Source organism: Limanda limanda, chromosome 3, assembly GCF_963576545.1.
Source record: "Limanda limanda chromosome 3, fLimLim1.1, whole genome shotgun sequence".
In the NCBI taxonomy this organism is placed as follows: Eukaryota; Metazoa; Chordata; class Actinopteri; order Pleuronectiformes; family Pleuronectidae; genus Limanda; species Limanda limanda.
This window is the reverse complement of record NC_083638.1, coordinates 15,769,871-15,788,343: the sequence shown is the minus strand read 5'-3', so window position 1 is coordinate 15,788,343 and position 18,473 is coordinate 15,769,871. Positions and strand designations below refer to the sequence as shown.

The window sequence follows — 18,473 nt, the reverse complement described above, 5'->3', positions numbered from 1 at the left end:
ACTTGAGCGGGGTACCATCAAATTCCCATCCTGAAATTACTGATGAACCAGCCTAAATATACGTACTGGTGCTGCCACAATGCCAGCTTTTCCATAACAACTGTCTTTTCTGCCAACAAAGTGGTTGAAGTTTTTTTGTAGCAAATTTCTCTGTACCCCGCCGGCACCTGCCTGGCCGGTCGTGTGTGTGTATCTATGGTCGGATCAGCACATCTGCCTATAGCTACATCAGCATTACCATCTATGAAGCTGTAATCAGAGCACAGATGAAGCAAGAGCACGCAGAGCAGGGGTGCATGGGTTGAGTGCAGGTGGGAGGCGGGGGGGGGGGGGAGAGAAGAAAGGAGCATAGAGGGAAAAGACAGGAGATGGGGGGAGGGGGAGACACACAACATCTTTTGAACACACCACTCGTAGAGGCCGTGCAATGAGAAAAAATCTTTGGTTATCTTTGGTATCATCAAAGTGATAGAAATCACGTATGGAACTTGAGTGAGGTAGCATCTTTGGTTCACACTATAAAACATCAGCAGGTCTAGACACGTTCTTTTTGGTTGTCTCTTGTCGTCTTTTCTCTGTCTTTTGGTTTTTCTCTCGGAGATGATGAAGCCTCTCCTTAAGCGCTTGTCTCTGATGGATGTAGAGCTGCTAACCCTGGCCATGAGGAGGGCGATGGCAATGGGCCAGCTTAATATATCTAAATGCTGCGCTTGCCCTGAGCCAGCCCTGTGTAGTGCTTTCCTCCTAGTGCTGAAATGCATAGCTTACCAGGAGAACGGTGGCAGGATGGGGAGGGGAGAGGGGAGAGCTGGGGATTGGCAACAGAGGGGGGGATGCGGTGCTTTTCGTATTCAGGTGACGAGCTGACATTGCTGTGTAAGCACCTGGAATTGATTCGATCATTGATATCATCCCCTCCGCCCAACATCTCCGATGAAGAGATAAAAATCTAATACGTATGAGGTGTGCGAGGGATGACAGAGCTACGCTGAACGCTTGTTATCAGAGTGGTGACAAGAAGCATAAGAGGCCATCTGTCTACCTCACAGTGTCAAGACCACACGTAGAGCCAGCAGTGAGGAGAAAACCCCCTAGAGCGGATTTGTCTTTGTTTTTCGGCTTTGAACGTTAAGAAACCAGACCTGTAGAAACTTACAGGAAAGGTTATATCTGTAAGGATCCATCTTCACAAACGGCATTTCACTTTCAGTTTGATTCAAAAAGGCATCTATAAGGCAAATGTCTTTAGTTATCTTTCAGGGTTGTGTTATTATGTGTTATTTCCAGTATGACTCAAAATAGTGAATGCACCATGAATAGAAACATTCTCCTCTTCTATAACTAACAGTCTGTTTTAAGGAGATAAGGGAGGGAGTGAGGTAAAAATATTATCCGCTAGAAAATACACTCTTTGGTCAAATTACTTTGTAGTATTTCCAGTGGTTTTATTTCTACGTTGGATGAGAGGCGTCAGGGTGTAGAAGGCTTTGGTTTCTCACTTTTAAATTATTCAAACGTTTCAGCATGTTGGAAGAAAGCACTACCATGTGGGTTGAGGTTGGGGGGTTTTTGGTTTAGTTTTTTTTTGGGGGGGGGGGGGGATTCTGGGTTAGCAGTCTACATGTGGGCTTCCCCATGTCTGTCTGGAATGCTTGATAGAGAGACAGACAGCTGGACCGACGGACAGATAAGACAGACAGTCCACCGCCATCCATCCGAATGAGGCTGCACAACAATCCGGTCGCTCCTGCAGGATTATTTTCTTTATCGTTGATTGGCCAATCCCACCAGAGCTCCACATTCTGGCTGTTTTTCAAGGCTGTGGACAGCTGCAGATCACACTGTCAAAAGGCTGATTAAACCTCCATTTAGGGACCCGTCATTAAAACCAACCAATCAGATTAGAGATAAGGATGGTGAATGATAGATTGATACTGGGGTGGGGAGGTAAGGAGGGCTGTAGTAAAGCTAGAGACCAGTGACAGTGAGAGTGTGTGAAGGTGGGGGGGTAAAATTATAGTCTTTTTGCAGTATGTTACACATAAATGTGTTGCTGAAACAAACATTTTAAAGCAGGTCAAACAAGTCTTTGGTTTGTTTTTTCATCTTTGGATACTATAAATATCGATATAGTACAGGTTTAAGGGCAAAACGTTGCTTCAAGGTCTTTTTTTTAAGTTTCTCTTTGTTTCTCATAAGTTTTAAAGCTTTTCCACCGAAGTTAAGTCAGTCCATGAGTTGGTCAGATCAGTCCGTCTTCAGGCTTTGGTGCAGGAGTTGGGGCCAGGGTGACCGGAGCCGTCGTCCACCCACTTATCTAGGCTCCGTCGGCGTGCATTCATAAAGAAGTTGCTGACCGTGGTCAGCTCCAGGCCCAGCTGCTGGGCGATGGTGAGCTGCAGCTCTTTGGATGGACGCTTGTTCTCCTTGAAGATGGCGTGAAGCGTCCGCCGCTGCACATCTGTAAACACCAGCCGGGGCTTCTTGGACATGTTTCCTCGCTCGCTCCGGCCGTGGTCCTGTTCCTTACGCTTACAAGCTGTGGAGGATTCACGACAGAGACAAACAGAGACAGAACGAGAGAGGGTTTGTGAGTGAGAGCAGAATATACTTGTGTAAAAACAATAATTATTACAGAAAACTGGAGTGAGAAACTTCTCTCCGTCACAACTCAACCCTGCATGGACGGAGGTTCTTCTCCATATCACCTAACCCTATAAATACTATTCTATGGTTATTAAAAGTCAGTACCAACTTCTGAACTATTATCTGTAAATGCAAAACAAGATTTCTTCCAGTAGTTTTTTCAAAGCCACAACACTCCAGTATTAATGGAACCAAATAGAAACATAACAATATGCCTCTACTACATCTCTGTATCCCAATGATAAATGAACAATTACACAGACAAACAAATGAATAAACAAAAATGCAATGGTTGGTTTGTCTAATATGTCCTCCTGACTGGTTTGACTACACTGTTTGCAATATGAAAAACAATTGAACTCTCATCACAGGACTAATATATACACATTTCCTACTCTGACACTGAAAGAGAGCGAAGGCAGTGTTACTTCTATTCCAGGACAGTTTTTCATTGAGCAAATCATAGGATGCCTGGGAAATAATGGCTGAATTTAAGTCTTCCGTGTTTCGTTTAGGACCTCGGAGCAGCTCAAGTCCCAGAGCAGACAAGCCTGTGAGCCTGGGAACAACAAGCGCTGTCCAGGGTGCTGAAAGCAGCGGTGCGCCTCAGAAATAAACTACATCTGTGGTCAAATAAACTGCATGTATACATAAAAAAATATATATATCTAATGCTGGAAAGAAGGGGCCGTTGGTCAGATTAAAAGACAAACTGAACCTCCCTTCAACTAATTCATTGTCGTCATTGTTTCGTTTTCTCTCTGCAGCACATCCACACTGAGGTTCACCCGTGAGCAGTGACCAGGAGGGGGCAGACGTGAGCTGCTGGAGCCAGGCCCATCACGGAGCCTCAGAGGAAAACACTGAACACCATATTCTGACCACAAAGCCACTGTTAAAGGCAGTACGGATAAATTTGACTTATACAAAAAATAATATTTAATTATGATTCACCTCAAAACACATTGATGTAAAAAAGAAAAACGGTTGATACAGAGAAATTCTATATATTTTAAACTTCGAACAAAATTTGGAGTTAAGACAGCAAAATATATTTTCTAAGCAAATAAAATTAACGATATATATATTAAATAAAGCGTTTGTATATATTCATAGTTTCATAATGTGGCTTCTTCAACTTCACGTGGGTTGGATGTTATGTGCCATTAAAATCCAAATGTAGCTTTATTAAGGGAAGTTTAATATCAACATAGAATATAAGGCTAAATCAAATAAATTAAAAACTTTTCTTTGCTGAACCCACTCCTCTTCTTTTAACACGCACTCTCTCACATGTGTGATAAGGTACAGTGCAGCGGCCTGTGCGCACGACCATAAACTTGCGTCTAATTGTGAGTGTGAGCAGCCCGGTGTCTCCAGCGCTGGTAAATATTAACAGAGAGCTGGAGCTCCTCGTGTGAGGGGCTGCTATAAATCAGCCCGAGTGAAGGCCACTCAGACAGGAGGAGCAGCCACAGGGCGACCGGGCCCCGGCACAGGAGACCCGGGCAGAGAGGCTGCTTTTCCCAGGAATAACAACGGCCTCGTTATCAGGTTAATCACACACACACACACACACACACACACACACACACACACACACACACACACACACACACACACACACACACACACACACACACACACACACACACACACACACACACACACACACAGCTGCTGCTCCCAGCTAATCATTACAAACACACAGATAACTCCACACACTCAAACAGACAACACACACACACACACACACACATACACACACACTACCACACACACTGGACCTACACTGAGACAGTGTGACGATAGTCCCGCGTTTCATCATCTCACAGAACAACAAACAGACCTCTGTGCTGCACATGCTGCGAATATTCATCTGAAAGACCAGACCCACCGCACATTCTAAAGCTTGAATCCTAATTTATTATAAGCAGGTAAGTATTCTATTCTATTCTATTCTACTCTATTCTACTCAGGCAAATTCAGGTGGGTAATTGAATTCGTGGGAAAAGCAGAATAGGCCCAAGATTAATTTCAGAAGCCTAAAATCAATAAGTGTATCACATCTACTTCAGCACAAGATCACATCTAGTTCACCGGAACGAACGGATCAATATAATGGCGCTCACTCTATTCACTTCAAATTAATTTAGTATTTTTCTAACTGTGAAATTTTTACTTCAGTAAATCTGTATAAATTTGGCATTTATTGTTTTTTCCCCCCAGAAAGACAGGATTATATTTAGGATTTTGGTTTTAATAAAAAAGTTGAGGATAAGAACATACGTAAGAAAATGTGAAAATATGTATTTTGCAAATATTCTCATATTGCGAGAATCAATATATCTTTCTTAAAACAAAAAATAAATCATCACCAGTTTAATTAGTAGGCTGCTGCATGGTCTGATTTGTGTTTTAATATAGGCTGATCACGCTAATGATCTAACGATGACACGCAACTTTCAAAAGTCAAATGAGTTTTAATCATGTGCAAAAAGTCACTCACTCACACACTCGCACACACACACACACACACAGCAGATGGGAAAACTGAAAAATAATCAATTGCGATTATAGTCTACGAGCACGCACGCAGACACAACGCATGCAGCCGCAGCCTCACTTTTCAAAAAGCCAGAAGATACAGTACAGGTCATCGATCAGGCCTATTCACGTAATAAACATGCACTGGGTGTCTGTGAACGCGCACGGACGACATGGGGCCTTTATTGCGCGCCCTACTTGAGTCGTGCCCACCTCAGGTACAAATGAATTAAACATTATCAGTTCATTTGAGAAACCGAAGTCGAGACAGTGTCAGTTTTTATTCTATTCTTTTCTATTCTTTTCTTTTCTATTCTGCAATCAAGTCCAATGGTTTTTTTCCCCCAAAGTGAGAGACGGACCGATTCACCATGTAAACAATGACTCCAGCTTCACATTTAACTTTACTTTAACACAGACTCTCCGGTACACGCACACAAACACACGCTTTGGGTTCTGTCTGTTTACTCCAAGACTCAACACCAGAAAAACGCTGATCAGTCGCATCTTCACCAAAATAAACACATTCCTAACGATTTCTGGACGCAGGCTCATCTTACGCACGCACTCGGTCGGTCGATATTTTGAGGTGAAATGACATGAGGAGAATCAGTGTAGAAACAGAAAAGCGATGTATATTGATATCAGGTCACCTTAGTGCCGCACTTTTTTTTCAGCTTTGGCGACTTCTCAAAATGTTAAACACGCTCCAGGAAGATCCCCACTCCACTATCTCTAATTTGGAGTCCACGGATCATTCAAATAACCAGGGCTTCGCCAAACACTGACGCACGGCCTGGTTCCTTCAACATTTGACTTCCAGCATCTTATATACAAATTCAATGTCTGTAGACAGTTGGTGGAGGTATTTCGCTATGAGCCATTTGAATACAATGAACAAAATAAGCCTGGAGGTGAGTTGGTCCTGAATGCTACCTTAATTATTCTTTATGCTCGGAATGCTGTACAATCTTTGTGGTTATAGAACTGCAAGATGACCTTTAGTTCCCAGCCCACCTGACCCCATTTTCAATAAGGTAGCATTTAGGGCCAGTGATTCTCCTCCAAGCTTATTTAGCATCTGTTTTTCTCAGCAACACATTCAGAAAAAAGAAAGATAAAAAAGGGGACTTTACCGAGGCTTCGCTCACCTGCGAGCCTGAGCGCACTCATGCGTTGGAACTCAGGCTCCTGCAGCCACTTCCACATGCGGCGGAAGGTCTCCCTGCCGGACTTGAGCTTGGACCAGGGTTTGGGGTTTCTCAGCAGGTCGGACAGGGTCCCCTGGGACCTGCAGAGGACCCGCTGGGCGAAGATGGCCTGAGGGATGCTGTAGCGCTTCAGCTCCGTGGTGATCCTCTGCGCCACTTCTTTGGTATTCACCTCCTCCATCTGCCCCCCATTAACGCCACCTCCTCCGCCCCCTTGCTGCCCGGGCCCGGAGGCCTGCTCCCGGCCGTTCCCCATCCCCTGGCCGTGCCCCTGCGCGCCAAGGTGGGCGTGCGGGTGGTGGTGGAGGCCATTGATTTGCACCATGCCCGCCGAGGAGCTCATGTGCTGCTCCGTGTGTCTGCCGAGCATGGCCGGGTGGTGAGCCTCAAACCCGCTGGGGGTGAGCATCTTCTCACCGGGCATGGCGGCACCGGGATGCGCGTAGGGGGGGATGCCGGCCTGGGACGTGTGTATACTGGCCAGACCGGAACCAGACAGCGGGGACAAGCTCTGGCCCATGCAGGGATCCTTGTGATGATATGCGGGATACAGACTGTTCATAGGAGCCAGACTCCGGTCCTCCCGCATCAGCGTGAAGCTGCCGCTGACGTTCCCCGGGATCCTCTGGTGGTGGTGAGGGTGCGGATGATGGGGATGGTGGTGGTGGTGGTGGTGATGATGGGGTGGAAACTTGTCCGACACCGTGGAGATGGGGGGTAAGGGCTGCAGGGGGGTGAGGGTTGTGTAAGTGCTGCTCGCACTCATGCCGTGGGGGGCTTCGCACATGCTGATGGCCGGGTGCAGGTGTCCGGGGTGGCCGTGGTGATAGTCTCCGCTGTCCAGCAGGGTCGCCATGCCCATAGCGCGGTGGCCCAGAGCCCGGGGGTTCGGACGGGAATGCGGACTGTGGCCGCTCAGCAGGTCCCCGTGGCCGTTCACGGACTCATGGCTCACTCCGTGCATGTCGCCAATATTCTCCATCGACAGCTGTGCGTTCATGATCCGGGCAGCGCTGTGGACAAACCATCTATCTGACCTACCGCAGGGAGCTGGTGCCCAGAAGTCCTCCCGTCCAGGAAAGTTCAATCTTCTTTTGTTGCTTTTCTCCTGTTTTTGCAGCAGCAGCAGCAGCCTCTGCTTCTCTCAGTCCTCCAGTGGTTTGGGATTATTCTCCTACCTCTGGTACTCTTCTGCAAAATGGAAACTCCTGTTCAGAATCCGTTCTTTTTTTCTGGTATATACATAAATATATATTTTTTATTTTTTTTCTGATTCTCTTTATATTTCAAGCCCCCCCACCGCTAACCAGCAGTCCTTGCGCTCCTGTCGGGTGCCGCGCCATCTCTCTAGTCTTCAGCCCTCTTCCACCGCAGCACAGACCACTGTCTGCACATGCGCACTGCAGACACACATCTCCTCCCGTGCTCTCTCTCCCTCTCTCTCTCTCTCTCCAACACACACACACACCGCCCCTTGCTCTGACGTCAGTTACCTTATTAAGGAAGGGAGGTATCAAACCACCTGCTAAAAGCTGCCCACCTCAATAACCCATATTCAGCCGCCTGTACCCTTCCCTGACATGTGAAAAACATGCTAAGCACAAACATCCCTAATATAATCCTCAGATAATAAACCCAATGAAATGAACTGAACCATCCACCCAAGGCTTAACTGCTATTTGTTATTTAGAAAATGTTAAATCCATTAATGAGGCGTTAACTCTCAGTCCTCCTTAAATGATTAAGTGCAAATGAAGTCAACTTCCGGGTTCATTTGGAGTTGATTTCCTTAAGCCTGCACGAGATTCAAAACCTCCAATGAAAACACGCTCAGTTTTTCTCATTGTGGAAGAAAAGCAGAGTTTACATGAACTTCAACAAAGATTTAATCAAGTTAATCAAGTCATGTGCACACACACTCACACACACACACACACACACACACACACACACACACACACACACACACACACCACGCCCCTGCCAAGTATGTGGTGGCGGTTTAACTAAACGAGAGAGGACTGTAGTACCTTCTCTTTTGATAGAAAAAGATGAGCAGATGTGTCTTTTGTTCAACTATTAGGCTTAACGAACCAAGCCCAGCAGTGTGTGTGTGTGTGTGTGTGTGTGTGTGTGTGTGTGTGTGTGTGTGTGTGTGTTTGTCCTCTTTGTAGATGGACTCATGCTCATTTTAATCCTGAAGTTTTGGAATCATTTTAGTGTAAACATTTGAACCAATAGCCCCAAAAGAAAAGAAATATGCAAACACATGATTGAATCAAATTTATTTTATTTTTGTCGAGAAGAATTTACACATTTTACAAATTCACATGCATCTTAAAAACAGTCAGGGCCCTGCAGGAAATGACATGTTGACACTCAGTATAACATGTTGCTGGTGCATTATGCAGAATGAGTGTCAATCTCAAACGCCTGATAAAAGTGTGCTCCTACACTGACATGTCGTCAGGGGCCGTTTATCCTAATAGAGCGGTGGCGCAGGGCGTCCTCGCCGGCCGAGGTGACAGCTTGCAGCGGTCAGTGTCCTGCTGGACCCCCCGCTGAATGAGGGACATGTCAAAGGTGACGCTTCAAGACTCCCAAAGCCAACATCTGCGGGGGGACAGATTAACCTTTCAGACTTTTCCCTGTCCCGGACCTGCTATTGGGCCCCCGCATCTGTCAGGGCCCCCCACAATAGAGCCAACGCTTGGTTGAACGAGTTAAATAAAAAGAAAAGAAAAAAAAAGAAGAAGAGGAGAAGAAGTTAAACTGTCTCTGATGTGAAGTCAATGTCAACGGCGTGTGTGTGACGTGTGTCGAGACAAAGGGACCCTAATTCCTCGAAGTGTGGCCGACCAACCGTGGAGTGCTGTGGACATAATGGAGTTCAGATGCAGCCAATGGGGCTGACAACAGGGAAACAAAAACACCGCCAGTAAAATAGCATATTATCATTTTCAAACAAGGTTATTATAGGCTCCTTATTGCGACACTTTAATCACAATTCAATATTCAATATTGAAGATTTTATAATCAAGCTATATGGCTGCATTTTATTCTATATAATATAATAACTCTGTATGATAAAACTTATATTTTTGCATTGTATTCCCGTTTATTATGGTTTTATTTAGTTGCACACACACAGGATGTGTGAAAGAGAGAAATATGAAAAGCCAAGGTTTGGCCTCACATGGCTGCAAACCTCATCTACACATTCTCATGCGGATCGATATGCTGCTGCCATGTCTGCACGGCCCGAGCTGTGTGTGTGTGTGTGTATGTGTGTGTGTGTGTGTGTATTGGCTCTCCATCGCCATTGTGCATACAGGCCTGCGAGCCGCGGTGACATTTGCTTTTGCAGAGAGAGAGTATAATAGTGACACGGCTTCATGAGCACTTCTATAGGCAGGATATGTTTCATGACAAATTTCAGATCAATTAGCACTACGGAGACGTAGAGACGCACGGATCCATGCATGTGCTGATATAGATATGAAGAGTTTGGGAACAAAAAGAAGAGCTATTCATTTCCATATTCAGCCGTATAATAATACAAAACTATACGCCAGAGCAAAGTGAGGATCATGCGGGCGATGGGCACCTGAAGGGACCGTGTCAATTAGCCACTTATGCACAGGTCTAGAGAGAGAGAGAGAGAGAGAGAGAGAGAGAGAGAGAGAGAGAGAGAGAGAGAGAGAGAGAGAGAGAGAGAGAGAGAGAGAGAGAGAGAGAGAGAGAGAGAGAGAGGTGAGGATCAATATTTCGGCTGCTCTGCAAAGTGACACAGCGTTGTAAGCCTTATAGATGCTCAAAACGACAATTACATCTTGTTTAGGAATCTGCCTTTTGCTAAGAGTCACCTGGTGAAACTCGACTTTTATAAATGAGGTTACTTCAGTTCGGCCCATGCATACATATAAATAAATATGGTCATTTAAGGCCGCATTATATAAGGGCGCATGCACGTGGAAACCGAATCAGCCTTTTAGAAATGAACGGCATTGCTCTTGATTTTGTCCCATTGCAGCAGCTAACTAAAATACTGGTCCTCCTTTTAGACTCCAGATGCTGATTTATTGTATGATTTAAGCAGAAGTAAACAACATTACGGAGAAATACAGATATGATTATTTACAAATATTTGTAAACACCTATGAAATGATTCCTCCCTGCGCTCTTTTCTGAAATAAATAAAGAAGAAGTGAATAGTATTGTTGGTGGTTACATGGCCTTTACAGCATATTTGAAGTATAGGCCTTGAAAACGCACCACACCGCGCCAATCGATACGGAATACAATTATAATTCTTAGAGGAACTCAGGCCTTTGATTCGTTAGAATAAACAACATGAAAATATACGGATTTTATACGAGTCTGTGTGTGGCATTTTAAAAGCATAAGCACTTATGCATCTCATAATCTTTATTAAAAAAATACATATATATGATTTATATTAGATATATTTTTTTCTCAAACATACGTATACTTTCAAAAATAATAACGGTATCATTATTGTAAAAAAATAGTAGTGATGTGTTTTTACTTTATTCTGAGGGATAAAAAGTGGCTAGAAAAAAAGAGGCATCAACTAAAATTAAAACCAGTTAGGAGATGATAAACTATAATTACATTAAGAGATGAAGAGAGATCATCTCCTTTTTAAGCGTCTCGTAATCCCTCATTAGAGTATTTAAGACGTTTTCTAAATAAAACCATGAGTTGATAACCTCACCGCACATGAGCAAGTAAATCCTTAGATCTTCACACTAATACAACTATTTTAATTCCCTCTCCCTTCCATGTTCAGTAAGGAATTTACTTTTTATTTCTCCCCTAATTAATTAATAATAAAAAATGCCATCATGGCCGAGCAGCAGACCGCGGACCTGCTGCCTTGCTCAGGGGTAGATCAACTGCCTCTTCGCCCCTTCTGTGTTATTCCGCGTCACTTGCTCTGATTCGTGCGCTCATGTGAGATTAACAAGGCATCACTTTACATTAAGGTGTCCATATGCCGCCCAATTACTCCATGTAACTTTGGTGAGACTCCAATTATGACAACAAAACCGTGTTAACGATAGCCAAACCCTGCAGCCCCGCGCACCGTGCACGCTGCTCCAAATGAGCATGTTCAAATGCAACGTGACTTTTTACGCCAACAGACTGCGTGTGGCTCAATGAGCAGTAATATAATTAAAGAGGATTAAAAAAGCGCCATAAACAACCCTAGTTTGATGTTTTTCTCCGCCTTAATTTCTATATAATTTAAGTGACATATTCAGAGTTCCCAGCTTTCTTTTGTGGGCTTTTTATTTGCTCAAATTGCAAGTGAAAAATATTTGACGTGTTGTCAATTTACATAATTGTGAGTCATGATAGAGGAAAGAAAGCATTTGACATTATATCTCAAACAATACAGAATGCAAATCATTCACCTCCTGTTGAAATATTTCCTGATTTAGACATAACTATCGTCCCGAATTTATCACATAATAATAACAATAATTACAAGGGAGGTTTATTTTAATATTGTCTCTACTTAGATTCACATTTTTCTATTTGGACGCCACACCAGGGTGGAGCTTCTTTCTAACATGTTTTCTGACATAATCTTTTTCCTGGTGCATGTACAGACCCACCTCTCATAAGATAAACTGTTTCAGATGAACGCATTTTCATGGAGGTTGCTTTTTTTTAATAAGAGGTTTTACTAAACAAAATAACTCAGTCTGAGTCCAATAATGCTAGCGTGTATGTGTGCACGAGTATGTGTTTGTGCACATGCATGCACGCAGCTATTGTTGATCCTTTACAGTATCTATCAATTATTACAAGGCAGCCAGTAAATTAAAACCCCACAGTTTGACTCTACAGATACACAGAGCTGCATTCTGCAGAAAATCAATCAACCATTCGTTATGTGGCCCGCTGCGGATTGACCATGCATTAATATCATAATAAATATTATATCCACACTTAATGAAGTGGGATCTTCCACGACTCTTCTCCATGCAGACTGTGGTCAGTGTGTAGAAGAGGAGGCAGCTGCTGTAAGTTTGTGCGCAGATGCATCAGGATGCAGAGGAACGGGCTGTGCGTCAGACCTGGACCACATGTACTCTTTTTCTCCGTGCCTCTTCTCGACGGGGTGCCAGGGTGCAACATGTCTGCATTTAAACTCCTCTTCCTCTGCGCCACACACACGCCCGCACCCACACGCACCGACCACGCACACCCACACACTGTATTCCTTAGACTTTACCGCAGGATCCTACTCTGTCATGCACCTCTGACAGCTCACACCCATGCAGCCGAGCACAGAACAACAACCAGAGCTGGGAACATCAATTGACATCAACTCTTTAACTCCAACTTGCAAAAAAAGCAGAGGACGCACTCGCATCCGCGCGTCTCCTCCCCGTGGTCTCCCCCTCTTGTCCCACCCTCTCTCTCTCTCGACCTCCGGCTTCCAGCTTCTCTCCAGAGCGAGTTCCAAATCCTGCCCGAGGTAAACATCCTCCAGCCGCCGCATGCAGAGTCTCCGTCTGCACCCGCAAATGATCCGTCCCGCAGCAAATAGAGCCTCTCGTCTCCCTGCTCCGGTACCGAGCTTCTGTCCGTGTGCTTTGGTCGATGCAGGCGCATTTGAATAGGCTGGCCGGCGTTGTTATGGATCCGTGCGCGCTGAAAGAGAATCAGTATGCAAATTGTTTCAGTATCAATCGAAAGGTTCGATCCGCCCGCGCGTCAGCGCCTTTGGCACGAGAGGCTCCTTGCTGCATAAATGTTTATAATGATGTTTTACCACACACACAGACACACACACACAGACACACACACACACACGGATAAGGATGAGATAAAACAGTGGACTATTAAGATTTGACTAAAATATTCTTTTGAAACAGAATAATTTAAATATACTTTTCTGGATGCTGCAGGTGGATGTGTACGAAGCCTCCATGACTAAGACGAAGAGCCATTACTTAACTCAGCACATTTTTATTGGTGAAATAAACCCTCAAAACACACTGGGTAACGATAAACAATTTATATGCTATATATTAATATTTAATCTTTGATTGATTTCATTATTCTAGTCTTCATTGGAGGATTGAGTTCATGCGAGTTCAATTACACCTTTGAATTTTCTTCACAACTAATGAAATCCTATTTTTCATTTTACCATTAGAACACAGATTATTGCAAAACACATTTTGAAATGAGTGATTGAATATTTATCAACGATATGAAGTCATTATTGAACCTCATATGACTTGTGAGCTTAAAGCTTATAGTAAATGTCACATTGGTTCTGTGTGTTTGTCATATTCTGATAATCTCATGAAATCTGGCCTTAAGGGAAGTGTAACAGTTCTGATAAACACCTCCCAGAGAAGAAGCCCCTGGGTGAGGATGGATAGAGAGGGGGAAATGAAAAAGGTTAATTACACAATATGTGTGTGTGGGGAGGTGAAAAATATGAGAGTATAGATGGAGGAGTGGAGGAGGAGGAGGGAAAAAAGAGTAAAGGTAAAACACACAGTGCATAGGAGGTGACAGGAGCGGATCTGAGAGTTACAGCAATCAGGAGCAGGATGGGGAAGATGAGGGAGAAGAGAGAGGAAGGGCAAAGGCAGAGGTGAAAGGAACGACCATCATGAGGGCAGGGAGAAGGAGAGTGTGGTCAGGAGGAGATAAAGCTTGGAGTCCGTTATCCATCTGTCCCAGGGTTAGAGTTTGACCAGCTGAGGGGTCAGGGGTGAGGGGTCAGTGATCCTGTGGGCTGTGGTCAGTGTGCCCTGGCAGATACACACAGGGGGACGGGATTATTAGAGGAATAATAAAAGGTGGATGCACAGATAGACCATCCAGTTTTAAGATAGTGTTCTCTTATGAGAATAATCGGAATAAATTCTATTTAAAAAAGTCACAAAGAAAGTGTAATGGGTGCTGATTTATTTTTTTTAATTTCCATTCACTATTATTTAACATAAAATATAATTTCTTTATCCATATATGCACAGGCACCACAGAATTATGTAACCTTGGAAATTAAATACCACTAATATGTCGATAAAGCAAAATGTCTATTTGTTCTTGTTGTTCCAGGTCTATAGCGGATTGATAAATAAACAATAAACCAATATAAAACAAGCAGCATCCACCTCTTTCAGTGGCTCACACCCTCCAAACAAGCTAGGACCATTAATAATATAGGTCCTTTTGAATTGAATCAAATTGATTAAATGTTCTAACAACACGTTCTAACACATATAATCCTTTATTCATTTTTTGAATTAAGAAATGGTTTTACATGAGGTTAGGTGTAGTATAGTACCGCATGAAACTGCCAAGCTCTGAAGTGGATCTCTTGGTTCAACCTACAGTAATGCTCTGAGCAGCAGTGTCCCTCTTGATCAGTTAAGATCCTTTCAGCCACTTACACGATATGGGAAGTGTCATATTGAACAACTAGGTTCCACCTGTTCAAAGTGTGTGTTAGTGTGCAGTGCACAGTATGAGCAGATTTAACAAGGCGCTCAGTGGTTAGGTCAAGGATTGCTGTCCTTTACTTGTGCCTGAAAATCTATATTTCAGAAAAGGGGAATGATTATATATTTTATGTCAACAAGAGATGGCCTTCTCCTTCCGTGTGTGTGTGTGCCTGTGTGTGGCTTACATTGTGCTTCTGTAAAACTTTGACTGTTGGTGTGCATGTCTGTGTTATAAAATGTCATATAATCACCTTTAACTTCCTTTTTACTTTTAGACCACATATTGAAAGTGAATACCGTCTAAAAGAAACATTTTCTAATGCATCTGGCAAATTAAAATATCTTTCATGATCAGTCTGAGAGTCTGCCAAACAAAATCAGAGAACTATAGTGTTAATGTTATTTCAATCCATCAGAGACATGATCATCGACGGAGGTAAGTCTCACCAATACACCAAATAAAAATAACACAACTTGGAGGGTGGCGTAAGGATAGAAAGGAGATTCTAAAATACCAGAAAGAGAGTGGGATGTTTTTATGTGTCTTTACATTTGTGCACTATAAACTATGATGTTTCAGTTAATAAACAGATATTCATATTTTTTTCTGCATGACCCTACATTGATGCAGTATCTCTGATTCCCTCCACCAGTCAATGCTTGTTGTTGTTAATTGTTAATTTGTTGGGATTAATAGGTGGGTCCACAATACCCCCCCCCCCCTCTTTTTTCAACATATGGAGATTGGATGTTTGTCTTGGTAGAGGTGCTCTCCTCTCGCGTTTCTAGTTGTATTAGCTTCCACTCGTCCATCTGTCAGGTTTGTCATTCAGCGCTGGCAATTTTTTCAGTATTTCCAAGATATTAAAGGTGCATCTTCTTTGTCACCCTAAATCTAAACATACATTTTATGAAGAAATATTGTATTTTGTACGTTTTATCATTCAGATATCATTTACTACACTGTAAGTGATAATTTCCTGTCTGATGACAACATGCACTTCAGAACCGTGCAGGTGAAGGTCTGTGTTTGAGTGTGTATGTGTTGGGGTTTTTTGTGCTTGTGTGTTTGGGTTGGTGGGTGTGGGGAGTATGAGGAGGGGGCCAGGTGTAGGGATTAGTAGGGAAAGTGGCCGGGGTAAGGACAATGATAGCTGCATCTAAAAGAGGATTACATGGTTTCCCCCCAACATCATGTACTTGCCATTATGGGATTACGGATGCCACTTCCACCTTCTCCGTTCAACGCCGCGGTGCAGGGCCAAAGCCTTCGGAATACTTCCACACTCGTACAGGCTCAAAGCCTCGACAAGAGAGGAGATGAGGGTGGTGCTGTCAGGTCAACAGGTAGATTGTAGAGTAGGAGTTTTTTTTTACAGGTCTGGACCCCGCTGTGCTAATCCAAGATAAGACTGTATGTGCTTGTGGAATAAAGTGTTCTCCATGCTGCATGTCCGGTGATGGTATAGATGCGGAGGAGGATACAACACTCAGGAAGCCCAATTCAAACCTCCTGTGTTGCAGTGTGGCTTCACAGACCTTCCTGACAGGTTCAATTGCACAACTAAAAGCATGTTAATGTGAGATATATACACCGTAGTAACAGACACACACAAACAAACAGACACACATTTTATTCAAGAAAAAAATGAATGGAGCTATGATTGCCTTTCCCACACAAGAAACAAGCACACAGACACACACAAAGACACACACACACACACACAAACACACACACACACACACACACACACACACACACACACACACACACACACACACACACACACACACACACACACGCTCTGTAACAGTGAATACTGATTTGGCACAGTCTCTCATGATATGTATTGTTCATTAGTCATTGTTATCTGGCTTTGATGTAGCTGTAATGGGCTTTAGATGTGTGGACCGGCTCCATAAAGACCCCTGTTTAGTAATGGCCACAGTTTAAATGCTCTTAATGTGCTGTCGAGGTGTGGGGAGGGGCCAAGTGCTGTAAATCACAGAGGAGCTAAAGTGTGTGTGTAAGTGTGTGTGTGGTGAGGTTCCTGTGACGAGGGAATGGAATCTGTGTGTGTGCATTCTGATGAGGTGGAGGAGAGCCTCCCTCTCCGAAAATGCAGGCTTGTTTACACAGCACAGGTTATCACACACACACACACACCACACACACACACACACACACACACACACACACACACACACACACACACACATACACACACACACACACACACAAAAACGAATGCACACACACACTGTTACTAACTAATGTAACTGTGTGTGTGTGTGTGTGTGTGTGTGTGTGTGTGTGTGTGTGTGTGTGTGTGTGTGTGTGTGTGTGTTTGTGTTTGTGTGTGTGTATGTGTGTGTGTGATCTGCCCTGTCCCCAGTAGGGGCCGAGCAAACAGACAGAGGCGGCTATCAGCCTCTCCATTGTATTGTATTCATCTGATGACTAATCTTCAATGGTTAAATCATTATCCATCCCCTGCCTTATCAAAGGGCCGGGCAAACACTACTGGGCTGTCACCGAGCAGCACCAGCCCTTAATATGTTACCGACACACACACAAAGTTCACAAACACACACACACACACACACCGACACACACACACCGACACACACACACCGACACACACACCGACACAGTTCACACAACACATACGGACACACAAACTACACAAGGCTTAAAATACAAGTGTGCGCTGTATACATGTACATATGTTTGAATGTATGAATACACACATGCGTTGCCATCTCCAGGACTGAGGGGCCTCCATCACCCCCAGCAGGATACTCAGGCAAATCTAATTGCAGGTAAATGTACAGGGCTGCTCCCTGTGGCTCCTGTGTGGAGGAGATGGGAGGAGAGGCCCAGCGACATGGTTAGTATTGGTTGGGATGACTGATCTGCCCGGCCCTAACTACATTAGACTGTGGAGAAGAGGCTGGCTCCCTTTCCCAGCCCCCTACTCACTGCCGCTTCGCTCCGCTCCACGCCAGCCCCTCCACTGCTCCGGAGATGGTAGAGGTATAGCTGCCGGCGCTGCGGTAGCATGTGTCATGGGGGAGCTGGGTGTGACGGTCCCTGCCGCGGATCCCTGTGTGTCGACCTCCAATAGAGAAACCCACAGTTGATTGGAACGCGTTAGCAGGCTGTTGGGTTGGAGGTAGTCCAGGCCCAGCGGAGGGCTCTGCCATCGTAGATCTGATCAGAGGTTATTAGCAGTAAAGAGCCACTGTGGATGAGGGGAGGAGAGACATCATTTACAGGGTCAGAGCCTGGCCGCACAGAGCCGGCTGGGCAGTGCACATAGACACACACACGGAAAACACACACAAAAAGGCTACATACACACATTCTAGACAGTAACGGGGGGCTCATTACTCAGTAGGAGCTCAGGTTTCCAGCGTAGACCTCTCCATTAGACCCCCAGTTAGAGAGAAATGAATGGCTGGAGCTTCTCCACACTCATAAACCATCCAACCATCCACAGCAGGAGAAAATGAGATACAAGTAAAAGGAGGGAGGGGAACTTAGGTACTATGTGTGTGTGTG

The 18,473-nt window shown here is 44.3% G+C and overlaps 1 protein-coding gene across 2 annotated transcripts; it reads right to left on the bottom strand.

Annotated features, from left to right (window-relative positions):
• Positions 1-360: 360 nt before the first annotated feature.
• Positions 361-7,730, bottom strand: onecut1 (one cut homeobox 1). Of its 2 annotated transcripts, none has more exons than XM_061068825.1 (2): positions 6,330-7,730; positions 361-2,539 (listed from the first exon to the last, which is right to left on the bottom strand). In XM_061068825.1, exons 1-2 carry the CDS (start codon positions 7,402-7,404, stop codon positions 2,259-2,261), a joined length of 1,356 nt encoding a protein of 451 aa, XP_060924808.1. In that variant the 5' UTR covers positions 7,405-7,730; the 3' UTR covers positions 361-2,258. The 2 variants fall into 2 exon arrangements, with proteins under 2 accessions (XP_060924808.1, XP_060924809.1); XM_061068826.1 differs by having other exon boundaries at positions 6,345-7,730.
• Positions 7,731-18,473: the final 10,743 nt, after the last annotated feature.

What these genes read in the sequence shown, in the direction of transcription:
- onecut1 (XM_061068825.1), bottom strand. Translation starts at nt 7,404, where the DNA reads ATGAACGCACAGCTGTCGATGGAGAATATTGGCGACATGCACGGAGTG. An exon ending in CGCAGGTGAGCGAAGCCTCG is followed by an intron (nt 2,540 to 6,329) that starts GTAAAGTCCCCT and finishes AATCCTCCACAG; the next exon opens with CTTGTAAGCGTAAGGAACAG.